This window comes from Pleurodeles waltl, chromosome 7 (assembly GCF_031143425.1).
Source record: "Pleurodeles waltl isolate 20211129_DDA chromosome 7, aPleWal1.hap1.20221129, whole genome shotgun sequence".
Taxonomy (NCBI): domain Eukaryota; kingdom Metazoa; phylum Chordata; class Amphibia; order Caudata; family Salamandridae; genus Pleurodeles; species Pleurodeles waltl.
The window spans coordinates 1028142707-1028162261 of NC_090446.1; the positions used below are offsets into that span (position 1 = coordinate 1028142707).

Sequence of the window (19555 nt, forward strand, 5' to 3'; positions counted from 1 at the left end):
GTGTTCTTCAGGTAAGAAATGTGCAGATCTGTTTGAGGGCAGGTCCTTGGATTGGGATGGTAGACACTGTAGAAGACTGCAGAGAGGTGAAGAAAGATGAGGTGTGTGGTTTCACCTCTGTCGACAATCATCCAGATGTTGTCTTATCATTGTGAGGAGGGCTGTCTCTATATTATGGTTTGACCTAAAACCAGATTGTATGGCGTTGTAGAGTTGGTGGTTAGTGAGGGGATGGCTTTTTCTAGGATCTTGGCCGGGAACGGCAGGAGGGAGACTGGTAGATATGGTCTTTTTCAGGGAAAGTGGGCCTGGAGGAAGTGTGGTGATGGTGGTGGGGGGGGGGGGGGGGGGTGTTGACTGCTATGTGTTTTCAGGGTTCCAGTAAGGTGGCTGTGTAGATGGGGGTGTTGAAGATGGGGGAAGAGGCTTTGTGGATTGGGGCTGAGCTTTTGTCGAAAAAGTGGGTGGGGGCAAGGGTTGGACAAGGTCCCAGAGTGGATGGTCTTCAAGACTGCCGTAGTCTCCTCTGTTGCAATGGGATCTCATGTCAGAATGTTGCCTTTGTTTGATACAGGCAGACTTACTGCAAGGGTGATGTGGTTCAGTTGAGGGTCAAAGTTAGTGTAGATAGCAGTGTTTTTGTTACAGAAAAAGTCTGTAAGGTATGTGTATTTGCTGCTGGAGTGGTCTAGTCATTGACTATATTGAAAATGTTCTTGCTGCTGTTGGAGCAGTTGTTGATATGCCTAGTAGGGTCTTCATTTGGGTTTCTTGGATTTGCTTGTTGTACAGTCTCTGGGTGGATTCAAATACCTCCATATCCAATGTTCCTTGCCTCACTCTCCACCCTGTGATCAAGTCACTTGCAGTATTGTCTGGTCATTCTTACTTTTTCCTCATACCTGCTGGCCTGAATTTGCATTCTTGTTACTTGACTTTTTTCCAAAGGGCCAAGGATCTGGCATAAGTGGCGATCAAAGTGTTTAAGTTGTTGATGTTGCTGGATGAGATGCTTGTGTGATCGGACTGTTTTTTGTGGAGGATGGAAGCTCAATCAACCTAAGATATGTGGTTCCATTGTAGGCAGTCAGGCCCTTTCTTGGTGGGTCTTCTGTGGTTGGGTATGTTGTTTGATATACTGATTATGTAGTGTCAGTCCAGGTGACCAAAGTAAGTTTGTTGATTGTGATAGCACTGACTGAGGTAAAGCCAGGATCCAAGATGTGTCCGGCGGCGTATGTGGGGCTGAGATGTGTTTGTAGAGTCCAAACTTTCCAGGAGTGCGATTGAGTTGGGATAAGTCAGGTCTTCTAGGTGAAAGTGTAGGATCTAGGTGCTGGAGTCAATGATCAGTTGGACGACAGGGTCCGGAAGTTTGCTGGTACAGTTCGCTCAGGGTCCTGGATTTCAGAAAACAGGTGTTCTACTCAGGGTGAAGCTGGCTGTGATTTGGTGTTTGAAATGAAGGCGTTCCAGGACGTTTTCTCCAGTTTCCATTTTGTTTGTGGTGCAGCTAATGAAGTCCTTGAATATAATAGTGATTCCTCCTCTGTGTCTGTGTTGGTTGTCTTGCTTGACAATCTTGTAAGCGGCACGGATGGCCACAGAGATGGCTGGTGTTGATGCTCCAGTTAGCCATGTTTTGGTGAGAAAGGGGAGGTCCAGGCGGCATTGTCCTGCAGGTTCGAGGGTCTGTGGTGTGTTTGCTGAGAGAATGGGTGTTGATGATCATGCATGAAATTGAGGTTTGGAGTGCAGGCGAGTGTTGGTGTGTGTGTGTGCGGGGTGCTGGTGGTGATCCTCGTATTTCCAGCACAAGCATAGGAGCTCAAAATTTGTCACAAATTCCTGACAGCAACCCCTCAAGACAGGCTGAATGAGGAAGTGCCTTCACTTGATGAGAAAACTCTTTAGGGTTCTGCACCTTCCATGTCAAAAGGGTGAAAAAGTGGGTCAAGTTAAGTGCAAATAAAGGGAACGATTTGGTCTACAACCTTAGCTACAGAATTCTACCCAAGGGAATCCCACCCATTTAAAAATGGGTAAGAATTCAGAGTCAAACGCAGCCCGTAGGTGAATGACCCCACAACATCAGACCTGTTAAAAATGGGGTTGATGAAACCAGTATCAATACCTTCTGTCATCAGCTAAAAGGCTGTCTATCCCTTCACTGAGTGAGAAGATTCACACAGTTATGACAAAGATCCCATCACCGATGAGTCCACTCTCAGTGACAATACCATTGAATACCTCCTCGTCTACTACACTGTTGATATATCCACCAATGACAGGATTCCAGGCAGTTGTGTTATGAGTGGTCCAGTCAACTGTGATTCAATCATTGTCAAAAATAGTTTCAAGCCTTATCGATGTTCTCTTTGCTAGAAGAGTTGTCAAAAACCTACACGTATGAGCAATGTACCGCCAGCCTCACCTGCTAACATTTTTGAAAACTACCAATTAAAGTGGCAAACAGCCCAGCACTTTGTTTCCTACAGGTACCCCAAAAGGGCAAGACCCTTTCCAAACACTTAAGTGGATAGCTTAGGCAATCCAGTTTTGTTAAATGACAAAACACCCTTTTCGATAGAGGTCAAGAGGTATTGTGCCAGCAGCAGCCCTTTATGCTGTGGTTCCACTGACTGACCTATTTACGGCAGTAATTTAAACATTCACCAAGCACTATTGTCTGAACAAAGAAAGGATGAGCGCAACTGGACAAGCAGTTCTGCACAGCCTTTTCAACAAGGTGACATCTTCTCTCCCTTTCAATATTTCTCATTTGTACTCAATACTACTCTGATTCAAGCACATGAAGGATTCAAAGCTGAAAAATAAATAAGCTACTTTGTGACTGCACTTCTCTAGTGTTGGTATTTATACATTCACTTGTGACTATCCCTCCTCCTCGTGCAGAGGCCTACCAGTTGTTTATTCCAGCTCACACAAGAGCCAGGAAACCTGAACTATGGTGGTCCCTGGGGAAATTGAGGTCCAGAGCACCTCTCATTCACTGGCTGAAGTCTAGGTAGTCTGCTCAAATAAAGGGTTTTGTTTTAGGACTTGCGGAAGTTAAGTACTTCTGTTGTTTGTAGCCACATGCTGAGACCCCATGTTCTCATGTTACAGGTAGGTATATTAGAGTACAAAAAATTACAGGAAACAATGTGAAGATTTTGAAATTGCGTAAATGAGGTAACTGAAGGTCAAAGGCTACAGGAGTAGAGAAGCATCATGACTACTTGCCTTTGGTTCACGTTTTTAAGTATCAAATTCTTTTTTGGTGAAGGGGAAAGATGGTGCATATAATTAACAGAATACAGATCACCTAGTGCTTTTTGTGTTCAGTCAATGGCCCTTAGGATGTGTAGGCTTATTGCCATTTTGTCTTTACTATTGCTAAAAGGAATACTACAAAAATGTTTTGCTTTACTTAATATTTATTGGAACACTAAATGGGCATGCTTGATTACAGACTGTTAATAGACCCATGAGCAAAATAGAAATATGAATAAAAATAAGGAGCCATGCTGATGGTCACGGAGGCAACTTTGTTATTCAAAGTTGGGCAAAGTCAGATGTGGATCATTAATAGGAGGGTTTCTCGTCAGAAGTGCATGGTGATACCTCTAAGCGCAGTATCAATTCTAACTACTGTAAATATTTATGAACAAAGTGATTAGGTGGACCAATGACAAGTATTCTTACACTGTATATCCTTTGTATCACGGGTGATATCAGACAAGACGGCTTGAAGGTTTAGATTTACTGCATCCCCTCCATTGGATTGTCCAATAGGTTGGTGAGGTAACTGGGGCAAGACGTGGTCCAGGAAAATGATGGCCTTTGAAGAACGTCTGCAGGAGTTCAGAGGTGGTGTGGGCACATGGAGGTTACCTGCTTGGAAGCTAATTAGTTCCTGACATATCTAACTTATGGACAACACAGTTCAAGGTGACTTTGGTCTGCAAAATACAACAAATGCTCATAGAAATGATATATGCTCACCTCTAATATGATGAAGAACTCATCTCCTGGCTCTCCCTGCACCACAATCTTTTGTCCATCTTCAAACTGAACTGGCTCCAGTGCATCAGCTACTGTCAATCGCTCCCATTTATCCAAAGATTCTGTAAGAAAACATTTTTACACAGATAAATCCAGAAATGGTGTTAATCTGTCAAATAAATGGCACTGAAAATGGAAAAGATTCTAACCTGTATTCCTTGTTCTCCATCACAGATATTCTATCTTAATTCACAAACAATACACAATTTCTACAAATGTGCAAGACAACAAAGCACAACTTTAAATATTTATTTTCAAAATTGAAAAACCTTCAATTAATTTCATAATATGAACCTTAAAACAAAAACCAAGTAGTCCACCACTTAGACTAGACTTCTGGTTCAGAACAGGTGAATGAGATGTTTACATTTTCAGAGACAACGCGTCCAGAGGCAGAGCCAAGATAACACTTAATTAACTTTTCCATCTTGAGATTTTTTTTCTGGCATTCATGTGCCACAGAAAAGAATAGTAAATGTAACTTCAACCTCAGCAAACGGAATCTGAAATGAGTTGTTTATAGTTTTCTGTGGCATGTACAAACATACTACTCAGGGAGACTTGATCGATTAGGGCATGGGTGTGTGTGCAAAAGCAGGTCTAAAAGTGTCAGATACATTACAGAATTTCATGATCCCCACAAGAAAAATTCACAAAATTTAAATTGAACGCATTTAGATAGCAGCAACCCTGAAGGTTTTTTATGAATTCGTCCTCCTTGCAGTATGCAGTCAGCTCTTGGGGCAGAATACAAAGAGTAATGTTTTCCCAAATTTGTGTACTGATCTCCAGGCATCAGTATCAACCTGCAAATGGCTGGGGGGAGAGAGGGGGGGGGGGGGGAATGAATGAAACTTGTTAGGGGCACAGTTATCTGCCATAACCTGGTGAAGTGTGCCTTCTTTTTAAAAGGGTAAAGCATATTTGCTTTTGGATAGCATGCTTCAATACAGCGGACTATCCAATGAGCTACTGTTGCCTTTGCTTTAGGCAAACCTGAGCAAATAATTCAATCAATTACAGTAAGCTGTTAATAATTTTTAAAGGTCTTAAGACTTGTGCAAATAATATCTAGTTGATCCCCTAACTTCTAAGGTGTGAAAGGACTGCGGAAACATGTATGTAAGACTATATGTGGGTTAACAGGAAAGTCTAATCTTAGACAGTAAATAAGATAAAGTTCTTAGATATATATTTGAATTCAGCACAGAATTGTGCAAAGTTCATTTGTACAGTAATTGTTGCTCACTCTCACTGCCGACAATAGCTACCAAAAGGTCCCTTTCCAAGATAAAGGCTGGGGTGGTTCAAATTAAAAAGTGTCCAGAGTTCCAAGACCAGCACAATAACAGACAAGACAATGTATAAATCCCAAATAAAAGGCAAGGTCTTCTAACTCCTACATAGTCCTTTTTATTAAATCTCATTAGGGGAATTGTGAAAATAAATAACAAAAAAAAAAAAAAAATCAAAATCATCTTCTGTATGTTTATTAGCGTGGATGAAAATTGGCGGTTCAGCTAATGGAAAGACATATGAAGCAAAGTGTCTTGCTTGATATGTTTGACAGAAAATTTGACCTGTAATGAGTAAGATGGTCTGAGGCAATAAAGTTCATTTCTGTTTTATGCTGTTTGAGTTTAGCAACTGCTATCAGAATTAGAGGTATAAAGGAAGAAGTCAAATAAATATCTTTGACCAGTCTATGTAAAGAATGTTCAATTCTGGAGCGAGGCTGCACAATTTTTGCATTTGCATCGGCTGCAAACAAATCAAGATCTCAAAAGTCAAAAGTGGCAAAGGGGTCTGAAAGCAAGTTAAGTAACTTTATAATTCAGAAAGCACTAGCAGTCTTCCTGCAGACTTTCAGTTCAGCTTGTCTGCCTTCCAATTCTGAAGTCATGGCAGGAATATCACCGACGGTTGTGTTTCGACAGCCATAAATCCTAGAATGTCTGTCCTTTCATGAGCCTTGGATCTCATTTCCTCATTTGTGGATTTAATACATTGTGGTTTTGCATCTGCAACCATACAGAGCTGGAAAAAACGCCAGAGAACTAGACCGATGCCCTTAGGATCATAGTGGTGTGGTATTTTTGTTCTGTCCTGTCCTGTCCTTCCACTCTCAATCACAACTATCATCAACAGTTGGTTCATGTCTCAGTTTATGAAGAGTTTTGTAGAATGAATTGCCATTGATACATGTTTGTCTTTGGTGGCTCAAACGCAGAGGAATTAATTTAACTGACAACACCTGGCACCACTGTTCATCCAAACACTGTTGGAAAGGATACGGGGGCCATTGAGACCTATGAAAATTATTTAATAAAAAATAGCAGGAGACTTGACCGTTGAACAAGAGTGGTCTTTGGATGCTTATCCTTGCTTTGCACAGAACCTTCAGATTCAGATGAATCACTTTAGGCACCTTTCTAATCCCCCAATACACCTTCTTGAAAAAAAAAATTCATTTTTGATTTGTGTTTTTTTTTTTATCATTAGATATTTAGCTTGGGTAGACAATGATCTAGACCGAATTTTTCTAGACTTTGGAAATAACATGCATTAACAGGAATGAAAGAACGGAATCCTGGTTCAGGATCAAATCACATACAGAGAAGAAGAAGACTAAAATCGAAATATTGACAGCTCAAAACTCGAGAGCCCACAGTGGAGGCGCTAATACATTGATTATTTTGTGTGTGGCAAAAACAGGGGCATTGAGTGTTAAACAGTCTTTGAATCCTCCCTCCTGGCTCAACTGTCTTCTAAATCGCTCTCCCCACGTCTAATAGGTCGATGAGTTTCAAACCCATACAACTCAGGGGTTCTCCGAGGGACACAGTACACTGGATGTCACTGATACAACAAAAGAAAAAACTACTGCTTATTCATCACTAATAAAATGAAGTGCCAACTGACTCTCTAAAACCATCTCCCTTCTACAGTCATCAGTACCTGGCAAACGCAGGATCTCCCAGCAGAAAAGACTTCCTTATACCGGAAAAACTCAACAGCACTTAAGTGCTAATATTCTGAAGTAAAAAATGCAATATATATTTTGCACGGACCTATCCACCACATTAGTATCAAACCTACACCACGCCACAACCATAAGATAATTCAATTTTCAGCCAATCGAGATCAAATTGGCAAGGCGACATGCTTCAAAGTAAATGAATTCCTGCAATCTATTCAATAGAGAAAAAGCTATATTCAAAATGGAATATTGAAAATTGGAAAGCCAACATGTTGGCTTGTTTGCAAATGCTCACTCAATCCAATATACTAGCACTTATTTTAAACTCTAACATAACTTCACATAGGGTTCGCTCAGTATCAAATTTAAGAAAAGGCAACATTGTAACCATCAGACATTCCTAAGAAAAAAGAAGTCTGTTCTTACTTCGGGAGCTGTGAAGCTTGATCAATCAATCAATGTCACCAATCCACATCGGAATTCACAATCCGCCAAACATACTACAATGGAAAAGGAAAAGGCGCTCTAAATGCAACACTCTACGGATAACATCTACCAAGTGTGAAATAAAGAGAAAGAGTGCTTACTTCTCAAACTAACTCCCACAGTATAACTCAAACTGGGCTGTTTTAACTACTGTATAGCCTCTCCTGCAAAAAGACAAGGAAACCCATATCAGAACAAGTATATCCCCCTTTTAATGTGTCCTTGCACAGAACATGACATTAGTGGAAGGTCACTTAGCAGGACTGGTCTCTTTAACTCACTGTACCAAAGATAGTCCAATGTGTGCCAGTCAGAACCTTTTTTTCCCCCACACACGTGCAAGGTATTTTTCTATGCCTAAGTCGCATTCTACTACTGTCTCAGCAAATCCTTTGAGAACTTTCACAGTTCAGCAGTTATAGCTCCAGGCTTTGTTCCAATTTTGCTCAGTGTCATCACCCGTAAGAATATGTGCCTTGATAAGAACACTGGGCATCTCCAGGTCAAGATTTTTGTCCAAAATATAAAGCGGGATTAAGCGTCTTTTCTCACCTGATCCATAATGTATCCATAACTCTCACACTCCTTGACTTCAGAATATTGCGCAACACATCCAAGTAGCAAAATAACATCTGTGTCATTTGATGGTACAATGGCTTGATTGGAACCTTTTCAAACATCCCACTCAGCATGTGGAACACCTAAAGTTCAGCTGCCTCCAATTTGGTGTTAAGTTCCTGAACAATATGGCCCATACCTTTTGAATAGCTCTCTGCATGCACCAACTCCTCAGACAATCATTCCACTTGCAATAATTGTAAATTCAGTGTTCACTGTATCATCACTAATGTTTTGGAGAGTTAACATCTCCAAGTTCATCTTGTTTGATGCTGATGACCAGAATTTATCACGTTTCACAGGTATAGGTGGTCAAATTGTTGATGCAGGCAAGGTCAATTGTTCCATTTGTAGATATTTGTTGGATTCTCTCATTCTTTGACAGATAGTTCAAGATAACTGTCAAAGAATGTGCAATGCAAGGTGCACACTGACTTTGATGACTGTAAAACAGTCTGAACTACCTCTCGGAAATTTTGCATAGATGAAATCTTGACCATTCGCAATTGTGACATAGTCCACAACAACAGCAGTTTTCAATGAGGACACCTTTCCAAATTGAAAATCTTCAGGTGAAAATGTATTTTGAGCTCTTGTACCAGTTTATGCTTCACTGGTTTGGTTGCAGCACCTCCATCAAGTAACGAGTTTGTTGGAAGAAGATCATGCCAGAGAAAGTCCTTGATAAATTCCCCCCTTTCTTTTGCTACATCCATCTCTGTATGTGCATGCGAAAGTTGTATTTTTGTAACCTGTTTTGTAGTGGTTGGCTAGACAAACTCTTACTATGACAAAGCGTGGAAGTTTAGCTTTAGTGATTATGTCAAACAGCCTTTTCCTCTTGCAATCCAAATCTCTCCTGCTTCAGTTCTGCATAAAGTTTTGATTCATGTTCCAGGGCATCTAGTATTCGCATCTTTATATAGTTATCCACATTGTTTGATCACACACTTGTATAGTCGCACAGACTCAGTCATTTCAAAGGGGTTTCCTTGCTACTGCATGAAATGAAGAAGGCTGTCAACATGTTTAGTAAAACGTTCCCCCACTCTTTCGCACAAAGTATGTGGTGAGGAATAGTTTCACAATAGTCCATTAATTTTAAAATTGTCATCTCTCTGAAAATCCTGAAATAGAAAGGACTTCATGGTAAAATGGCAGACATTAAGCAACATATCCACTTTTATATGCCAGACCAACAATTCCCTTGGAGCTTTTCTGTGACCTCTGGATCATCTGGTCCAGTTTCATATCTGGAGCAACAGCATTAACATTCCCCTCTGTCTTTCACCACAAAATGTGTTTGGGTGAATATTCTGTAGCGCTATGGTGTTCCCCCCACTAGCTTCTTCACTCTTACAAATACCAGGACCCATATCTCAGGTTGTTTATGCAATCAAATTTGCAACACACAGTTATCAGGGACTCCACAGTCTTCATGTGCAGCTCCCAATCACCTGCCCGAGCAGTATGCAAGTTTTCCACTAACGCTATCACGTGAAAACATTTCCCCAGTTCAGATTTTGTCACATTCTTCAACAAACTCTACAAACTTGTTTTTCAAGTTTTCTAATTTTGAAAAGAGTGTAATGAACATTGCCTGGCTTTGCATTATGTCTTCTGAATTAAGTGCACCCTGTGCCTTGTTCACTTCTGAGATAAGATATGCAAAACCTAATTTGTCATTCTTGTTTCAGAAAGAATTCCGACGCAATGTTTCTCAGTTATGAGCATACACCTTGTAAAGAACAAACATATTAAGTTCCGCTCAATTCTGACTGGACAGTTTTGCTTTCAAAGATTTCAGCCTCAATAAGTGCAGCATCTATGCCACATCCACTGAGAACTTCCTGCATGTCATAACACGAGTTTTGTCATGTGGAAAACACCCATCAATGGATAAAGACCATCAAATTCTACTGGGCTGGACTGCTCATAACAAATGTCAGCTACAATACAGAAAACACCTTAATCACAGAAAATTGGCAGGATAGGCTGTGCAGTTAGCAGGCCTGGTGTGTGGTGAGCACCTATGGTGTTACCACCTTATACCAGGCCCAGGTATCCCCAATTAGTGAAATGTAGGCAGTGTCTAGGAAGCCAAAGCTCTCTAGAGGTAGCTGTGGATGAGCAACCAAGACTGATCTAGGAGACATGCAAAGTGTATGCAATACCACTCTAGTTACACAGCACTATCAGACATGAAAGAACCACAAAGTGTTACAAAAAGGTACTTTATTATAGAAACACAAACACTAGAATACTGATTAGGCAAACTCCCAACTGGAGGCAAGTAAACACATGAACATACACACATTAGCAATCAGTAAAGAGCATAGAAAACAATAAGCATTGGCAAAATAATAAGTAAACAGTGAGGGCCCTAGGGGAGGGTCAAACCATAAACTAAATGGAGTGCCAGTAGTGGCAGGAGCCACTTCCCACCCTTCTGTGGGTGCAGAACAAGGTCGACGGTGGGCAAAGAAGGTCAGCAGTGCATCACCGGAGCTGAAAAGAAGTCCCAGAAGTAAGGCAAGTGATGTCCCACGTCAATGGTCGAGATGCAGAAGAAGCCTTGGCAAAAGCAAGATACGGAGAAGAAGGTTTACAAAGCTGAAGAGCCAGCAAGGTCATCACTGAAGTTGCAGATTGTCCGTTCCTGGAGAGTCCAGTTGCAGTCCCATTGACCAGAACCGGAAGTTAACGATGCAGAGGAGTCCTGCTGGAATCTTCCATGTCGAATCTGAGGACCCACCCAAGAGGAAACCCTAAATAGTCCAGGAAGGGAGAATTGGTCACCTAGCAGGTTGACCACCTATCAGGAGGGGGTAGTGATATCAGCTACCCGACCTGGCCACTCAGATGGCCCTAGGGGCCTCTGCCCACTTTGGATGCAAGATGGCAGAATCAAGTGGCCACCCGGAAGAGTTCTGGGCACCATCCCTAGGGTCAGTCCCCTTTCCATTGTCCAGTTTCGCACCAGAAAAGGGACTGGGGGTGCCTGGACTGGTGCAAACTGGTTTATGCAAAGCATACCAGGGGCTTAAGGAGGCTACCCCTCCCAAGCCATGTAACACCTATTTCCAAGGGAGAGGGTGTTACCTCCCTCTCCCACAAGAAATCCTTTGTTCAGCCTGAGCTGGTCAAGCAGCAGGATAACAGAAACCTGTCTGAGGGGTGGCAGCAGCACAGGCTGCCCAGAAAACCCCAGAAGATTGTTAGGAACAAAGCTAGGGATACTCTAAGGAGCCCCCGGAGTGCATGGAATTATACAACCAATACTGGAAACAATACTGGGGTATGATTCTGAAATGTTTGATACCAAACATTCCCAGGTTCTGAGTTACCATTATTTAGCTGGACATAGGCAGTGACCTGTGTCCAGTACACTGGTAAAAGGGCTCCCCAACACTTACAAAGTCCAGTGCAAAGAATCTGGCGTTCTTAGGGGCACATCTGCTCATGCAGGGGTGCCCTCACACACAGGTACCTGCTCCATGCCCTATCGTCTAGGAGGGCCTGCCATAGGGGTGACTTACAGTGACCTGGTGCAGTGACCTGTAGTGAAAGGGTGCATACACCTTTTCTCGCAGGCTGCAATGGCAGGCCTGCAGACTCATTTTTCATGGGCTCCCATGGGTGGCGCAATACATGCTGCAGCCCCTGGGGAACCCCTGGTGCCCCAATGCCCTAGGTACCCAAGTACCATGTACTAGGAACAAATATGGGGGCAGCAGTATGACAATTGTGGGGTGTTCAAAGTCCTAAGCAACCAAATTTAGAGAGAGAGAGCACAATCATTGGGGTCCTGGTTAGCAGACTCCTAGTGAAAACAGTCAAAGCATACTGACAGCAGGCAATAAGTGGGATAACCATGCCAAAAAGAGGGTACTTTCCTGCAGACTGGTGTTCAATTGCAATTGCCTCGAGTGACTTGAAAGTGCCACCAGATTTTACAGCATGAGCTGTTAACAAGTTCCTGCTCTGTACTATGTCATTATAACTTGTTGGTACACCAATCCTAATCATTGAAGTGATTTGCTCTCCAACTTTGCACTTGTCATAGATTGGGTGGGCAGTGATCATGTGCAGCGGAGTTTTCTTTTTGTGGTGATGTAATTCATAAAACATGATTTGGTTAAGACAGTACATTTGCACAGCATAAGCCCGTCGGTTCAAGGGAGTGTCTTCCACTTCTTCGCTTATATCTTCAAAGCCATCATCTTCTGCTGTTGCTCCGAACTCAAGAAATTTAGTTTGTTACAGTTTTGATTTGCTGATATTAAACAATGATGTACAAAAAATGTTAAGACAACATCAGGCTTTCTTGTTGACTCCTATGATTTCCAGAGCTCGGGCATCACAAATTTTGTCATTAAGTCCAAAACCCAAATCTTTCAGGAAATTTCTTTAAAAGACTCCTGCTGATTTTACTCCATTTTGTAATCTTATTTTGGCAGCAAGAAATTCAAACTTCAAATCAGCCGAAAACAAAATAAATAGCTAATTCTTCTTGTGACTGACAAAAAATTCTGTCACTGTACATTCTCACCAGAAAAATCTTAATTTCAATATTATGGGTCAATACAGTTTCATCAAGGTTGACCATTATTTCTCCGATCTCACTGAGAGTGAACCTGTAGCCAGCACTCAAGTGTGGCTTTAAAACTTTATAGCTTTTTCAAAGAGTGCAAACTTAACTGAAGGCTAGTGGTTATGATGCTGCTGGGAGCTCACTGTACATTCAAATTTTCATTACAAATCCATTGCAGATACATTCACTTTAATGTTTACATCAGCTGCTCAGCTTAAAACTTCACCTTGGAAAAAATAGCTGCAGATAAAAACATGTATGCCCTTTGAGACTCACATACTCTGTACTTTGTTCTTTCATCAATACCTTTAGCCCTTGTTCTGGCGAAACCGCGGATAACGCACATTGAAGATTCTCTGCTTTCTGATCAGTTGTCTGAGATGGACGAGGGGTAGCCATTGACCTAAGTGGATGGGCATGGGGTTTGTTGTCGCTTTCTCAGAACACTGATTCTTCTTGTGATTCACTGGTTTGTGCAATATTTGGCCATTTTTTTGCTTTTTTCCATTGTATACTACTAGTAGCACTTGTTAGTGATAACATGTTTGATCCTCTCCACCCATTAGTTTCAATCTTTTGTGAACTTTGCCTTGCCCCATTGCTGCAGCATCCTAAACTATCTTCTGTCCAAACGGAGTTGACATTAGCTTTTCTTTTGGATTAGTTTGGCATTTTTCTTTGTTGATAGAGTCCTCAGATTTATTAGTGTTGTTAGCAACACTCTGTCAGGAGGTAAAGATCCTATGCTACCACCTGGTTAGCTCAGGTTTATGAAATTGAATCAACAGAAAACCTGAAACAAAAACAATATTAAAATAAATTACCAATATGATGGCTAAAACACATTATAGAGCCACAATTTTGGAAAATGGTGGAAGGGTTGCTCTGAGGAGTTGTCTCTAAGACTACTTGACCCACAAAACCTATGTTTTGACTTCAAAATGAAGTATGTAGGTCTCGTGGGTCCTGAAATATTACATTTTTAAAAATGTGATCCAGACAAAGAAAAATGAGCCCGGACTGCAATGTATACCCAAGCTAAATTACTGCTCTCGTGACACAAAAACGAACCAAAAATGAAACTATCTGGATAACTCTTATTTTTTTTTTGCTGAGGTATATTAAGGGGCCAGGCATAGTCAGCGGTTTGGTTCACGGGTCATTGAGACTGGTTGCAGAGTATTTCTCCTTGTTGACATGGGCCACACAACTTGTAGAAGATTGAGGGCTGTTTGTAAGCCTTGCAAAACGGTGAGTGGAAAGCTCGTACCATTGTAGTCCACTATGAGAAAACGTATTTGAGGCAAAAATTACATTGTGTATGGATTAGGGTTTCCAATTTGCAACCTGTTGAAAAGCCAGTTTCTTAGTCGTGAAGTGGGAGCAAAGGAGAAGGAGAAATGGATGTGAGAAGAAACAGATGCAGAGAAAGAGTTAAAGAGCTCACGGTTTGCTTGGTGTAGTCTGCCTCCTAACAGACAAAGAGGAAGGAGGAAGGGAAAGTGGTGGGATGGAGAGACACAAAGTTCCTACTTGTGGTCCTTCAACGAGAGGACACACCCAGGAAAATTCTCTAATGCCTGTCCACTGGCACAGGGAAAGTCCCTCTAACCTCAGGGTCTATGAGCCCACACCTCCTGCTCTGTCGATTAAATAGGTGGAGGTGGTGCTCTTCAACAAGGTCTGAATAGTGCTTCCAGATACTGAAGTGGGAAAACTGTTCTTAGCCAGGCGAGAACTGTTCGCACCTCAAACACGCTTACGTGTAGACGCTGTATTGATGTGGCCCAAATTCCTGTGCTATCATTTTTCTCACATAGCTGCCACAGCGCAGCGAGGAGGCTTCCTTGGACAAGGTAGTCTGCAGAGGACTGAAAAGATAAACCATCTTGAGGGGAACAAGAAAAGTAAAGCGCAACCATTGTAGATGAGATGGATGGCCCAGCTATCCATCATGATGGTCTCCCAATTGGTAAACAAGTGGGTAACATAGTCCCCACCGAAAGATAGTGGGAGGGAGGGGGGGGGGGGGGTTTCAGGGGGTGGAGTGAGTCAGAGACCGAACATTTTGAGATAGTAAAGATGGCAAAGGACAGCGGGCTCTGGATTTGATAATGCTGATGGAGACCATCAGATCAAACACTGCCACAAAAGAAGTAGTACAGCTACTGGCATACCTGAACTAGCTGAGACGTCTGTGCTTGGACTACTGAGGTCTCTAGCAAACCCAGAATTTCCAGTATTGCAGATGGAACTGGCAAAATCATGAGGTAAGATCTGGTTAGGAGGCTGTGGCCCTGCTATTCCTAAAAAGTTCAAAGGAGGAACTGGACTTCTCACAAAAAGCTGCTTGCCATCAAAAGCCATGTTCATCAGGGTGTTAGATGCCCATAGAATGGATTCAGAAATGGAAGTGCAGTGTGACAAAGATGACTTGTCACTGTATCCGTAGAACCTAAGTTATACTTCATCATCAGCTTTGAAGCATTCAAGCCAACACTGACTAAGATGGAAAATGACTTCTCTATGTGATCCTTGTGCACGCTCTCACTGCAGGCTTGAAACTGCTAGCTTAGGTCTAGCTTAAGCAACTGGTCCATTGGGTCCAGATGTTTTAACTCCCCAACTCGAAGGGTCAATGAAGGCATTTGGGTTCAGCTTGGTGGAAAGTTAGCCCAACCCACCAGGTTCTCTTGTGATGGGTGAGGCGCCCAAATCTTCAGAGAACCAACACTTTGTTTATGCCGTCTGGCTATTTGTTTACTGCTAGGCTAGAGAAGAGATTTAGCAAGGCATCCAAAACCGATTTCAGCAGAACCTTACTGAATGAAAGAGCTCTGCAAATAACAAAAAAGATACAAGAGCACAGAGAAAATATTTGACACTGGTGCTTTGGAGGGAAAAGTGAACTCTAAGGTTCACACAGTGCAGTGACAGAGACTTCATCTGCCTGGGCGTCAGAGGGGAATGTCCCCCTCCACAGACCTATCTAAGACCACTGTCTTTTATAAATCAAAATAAACAACAGCATTAGAGTAAGACCACAGACCTAGATTATTGTCCAAGAAGAAGCCTTCCATGTAACCATGATCTCTTATCAGGCATGTTTATGGCATCAGACTCAAATCTGAAATGATCCTCTATATGGATGTATTTAAGAAGAAGCTGCTCATCAAGGCAAGCTCTGACCTACTCTTACTCTACCTGAATAATTTGCTTCAACCTTGAGGGTGATGCTGGTAACTACTCTGAGTGCAAAGATCTCCTCAGAGGTCAGCGGTGCGGGCAGCACCTGAAGAACAAACTATGGTGCAGAGGCGGATGTAACCCTGAAGGAACTGGTCCATCCCTGGGAAGTGGGCAATGGGTCCTCAAGTGTCTTTATAGATTTCCACCACAGACTGACTTAAGGCCTCAAGCTGCAAACAAACAGAGCATGGAAATTCAGCTGGACGGCTGTTGGGGGAACAGTGCTTTAACAGTCCCACCAAAGTTTACTCAAGAAAGATAACAATTCCTACAGCACCTTTTATGATTTTTGTGGCTAGTCCTTCTAGAAGATGTTAACCTTAACTATGGAGGTAAAAGAAATGACAACATAACGGAGAATTTTGTGAAAATACATTACATTGACAACCACTAGCATTCACATTGTAAGGCTATGGGACTGGATTAGAACCCAAAAGTAGCCATGCTTTACACCAAGGTGTATGTAGCAAGCCTGACCCAGTCGAGGGGAGTCTGTGTGAAGAAACTGCACTCTCCGCAAAAACTGCATGTTGCAGTACAATCTTTTGTTAGAGAGATTTTCTTAAATGTCATAACTGTCTGAACTATGGAAGAGAAGTAATGAAACAGTAAATTGTTATCAGAGAACTATTTGGTGATGGCAGTGAATCATGGACACATCCAATTAGACAATTCTCCCAATACAATACAGTTCAGGCAAATGTATTTGCACAATAGACCGTGATTTATACACTATGCCGCTCTGGATGCAGGCTACACAGACTCTGAAAACTAACAGCAAAGCTGTCCTACGTATTACAGATGCCTGAGGTTTTGAACAGCAAACAGACCTTACAGACTAATATCTCAGACTGAAGTTTGGTCTATCAGGTTATACCAATGGCGCATGCTCAAGAACAAATTACATATTCTGAAAGCAATTAATCACTCGCAAACTCAGGTCTCAGACTGGCCCCTTAGACTGCCAACATTGCACAGGGCCAGATTTCAGACAGCAGAGGTATTCTGCATTTTAGAAGGTTGTCAAAGGATCAAGATATATATTTGATACAGAATTGGGCTCTTAGTCAACAAAGCTATTTCCATGACACTCCACTGTCATTTTCATAGAAACAGGACAGCAGTGATGTGCATATATCACAGAACTAGTACAAACTCTAGCATCTGACACTAAACCTAATCCATGTTATGAAATATTACAAGCCAAAGCTTGCAACACAAGTGTTAAACCAACTTGTTAAATAAGAAACTATCTAAACATCTGGGGGTAAGATGCTTTCATATTTAAGGGAGTGTCTCAACAGTGGGTCATAAATATTACCTTGAGTACCTTGGGCATTGCTGTCAAGGCACTACAGGTCATGTGCGACTCCATTGGAGAGTTCTAGTGGTTAACCAACAGCACTCGGATTTTCAAACCCCTACTTACATTGGAAGAAGAAAACAATTTTTCATTAATAAAACTAAGTTCTGCTGCTAACTCAGAACTAGCCAACTTGTACACAAGACATGGAGCTCTTTGGCAGCTATGTTCAAGCATGCAGTACATGTAGGCTTGGTTTCAGAGCGCTATGTTGTTGGTAGTAAGACTGCCTCTTAATGCCACTTTTATTCACACATCCACCTTTAGTGGCACACTGGATAGCCAAGCTTATTGGGCTTTGACAGTAAGACAGTTTTTCATTGAGTTACCTGCTTTAGAGCAGTGCTTCTCTGTAAGCTCTGCTATTCAATGTTATAACTCGGCAAACTCAATTCAAAAGCTGTCTACCTTGCTGTTCACCCTGTGAGTATAATAATTTTTCTCACTTGTATCAACTTTAACATAAGAATCACTTTGCCAGCCAAACCTGCAGAAGAGAAGAACTAGTCACATTTTTTTGCATATAATTCAGTAAACTAAGGACATTAGAAAAGGGGATTAAAAGTACAGAAATGCAGTGATGTTTGCATACCAGACAGAAAATGTTCACTTTTCATCAGGAACATGGTAAGTTCTTTTGATATATTTCATAGAAGTTAACAATCTATAAATCATTAACTGAAGAAAAAAAAACAGACAAAAAATATATAGGCTGCTGCTTGAGCACAGATAGATACATTCTGGATAAAGGTTGGCAGGCTGGGAACACAGCCAGTGAGTTCAAAGTAGGTTATCAGCAGAACTGGTGTTACTCCATTCCTTGTAGCTGTTAACAGTATTAAAACGTCATTTAGCTAGCGACTTAAAGCCTTCACCCCAGTTTTCTGCCCTACAGCTGCCACTCAATAAGAGATTGGTAAAATGGAGATCATGCATACATAAAGAAGGCCACATTTCAGACAGTCACTGGCTGGACATAGCTATCTGTATGTGGAAATATCAGAGCAGGCTATCACAAATAAAATAAAAAGCTCCGACCCTACAATGGAGTACACTGCTGTCTGGCACCACCTCCCATGCACATTCTAGAACTTGGTAGGGGGTTGGAGACTGGGTGTCAGATGACACCAGATGCAAGCATAATAGTAGTAGCTACTTCTACTGCACATGCACACCCAAATGTTTTTTAAAAGGTGCAGGAGGGCAGGGTACATAAGCTAAGTGCATACTTCTTCAACACCACTATTTGAAATGGTTCAGTGGACTGTGTATGCTCCACATAAATGCATAGCCACTCTGTTCGGTTTAAAAAATAAAATAATTTAAAAAGCACAATTTAAACCAGGACTGTAGGAAAGTAGCCTCTTTTTGGCATGGTTACCCCCACTTTTTGCCTGCTGTCAGTGTGTTCGGACTGTGTTCACTGGGATCCTGCTAACCAGGACCCCAGTGACTGTGCTGTCTCCCTCTAAATTTGGTTGTTACGGATTACACACCACACAATTGGCATACTGATGCCCCCATGTAAATCCCTAGTATACGGTACCTAGGTAGACAGGGCACCAGGGAACCCCCATGAGCTGAAGCATGTATTATGCCACCCATGGGAGCCCATGCAAAAATGTGTCTGCAGGCCTGCCATTACAGCCTGCGTGAAAAGGTGCATGCACCCTTTCACTACAGGTCACTGTAAGTCACCCCTATGGCAGGCACTGCAAGCAGATAGGGCAGGGAGCAAGTACCTGTGTGTGAGGGCACCCCTGCATGAGCAGAGGTGCCCCCACAAACTCAAGCTCCATTTTCCTGGACTTCGTGAGTGCGGGGAAGCCATTTTACCCGTGTACTGAACACAGATCACTACCTATGTCCAGCTACATAATGTTAACTCCAAACCTGGGCATGTTTGGTATCAAACAAGTCGGAATCATACCTCAAAACTTGCCAGGATTGGTTTATGATTGCATGCACTCTGGGAGCTCTTTAGAGGACCCCTAGCTTTGCTCCTACAAGTTTGCAGGGTTTTTTCTGGGGCAGCTCGCGCTGCTCTCATCCTACAGACAGGTTTCCGCCCTCCGCTGGAAGGCAGAACAAAGGATTTCCTTTGGGAGACAGAGGCAATACCCTCTCCCTTTGGAAGTAGGTGTTATATGGCTTAGGAGGGGTAGTCTCCCCGAGCCACTGGTATGCTTTGAAGGGC

The 19555-nt window shown here is 42.2% G+C and overlaps 1 protein-coding gene across 1 annotated transcript in view; it reads right to left on the reverse strand.

Moving 5' to 3' along the window:
- PRKAR1A (protein kinase cAMP-dependent type I regulatory subunit alpha) overlaps positions 1 to 19555 on the reverse strand; it is a 252595-nt gene that overhangs the window by 85625 nt on the left and 147415 nt on the right. The window contains exon 9 of the mRNA XM_069199844.1: positions 4009 to 4130. Within this exon, the coding sequence (XP_069055945.1) occupies positions 4009 to 4130 (122 nt within the window). The remainder of the gene's footprint in view (positions 1 to 4008; positions 4131 to 19555) is intronic.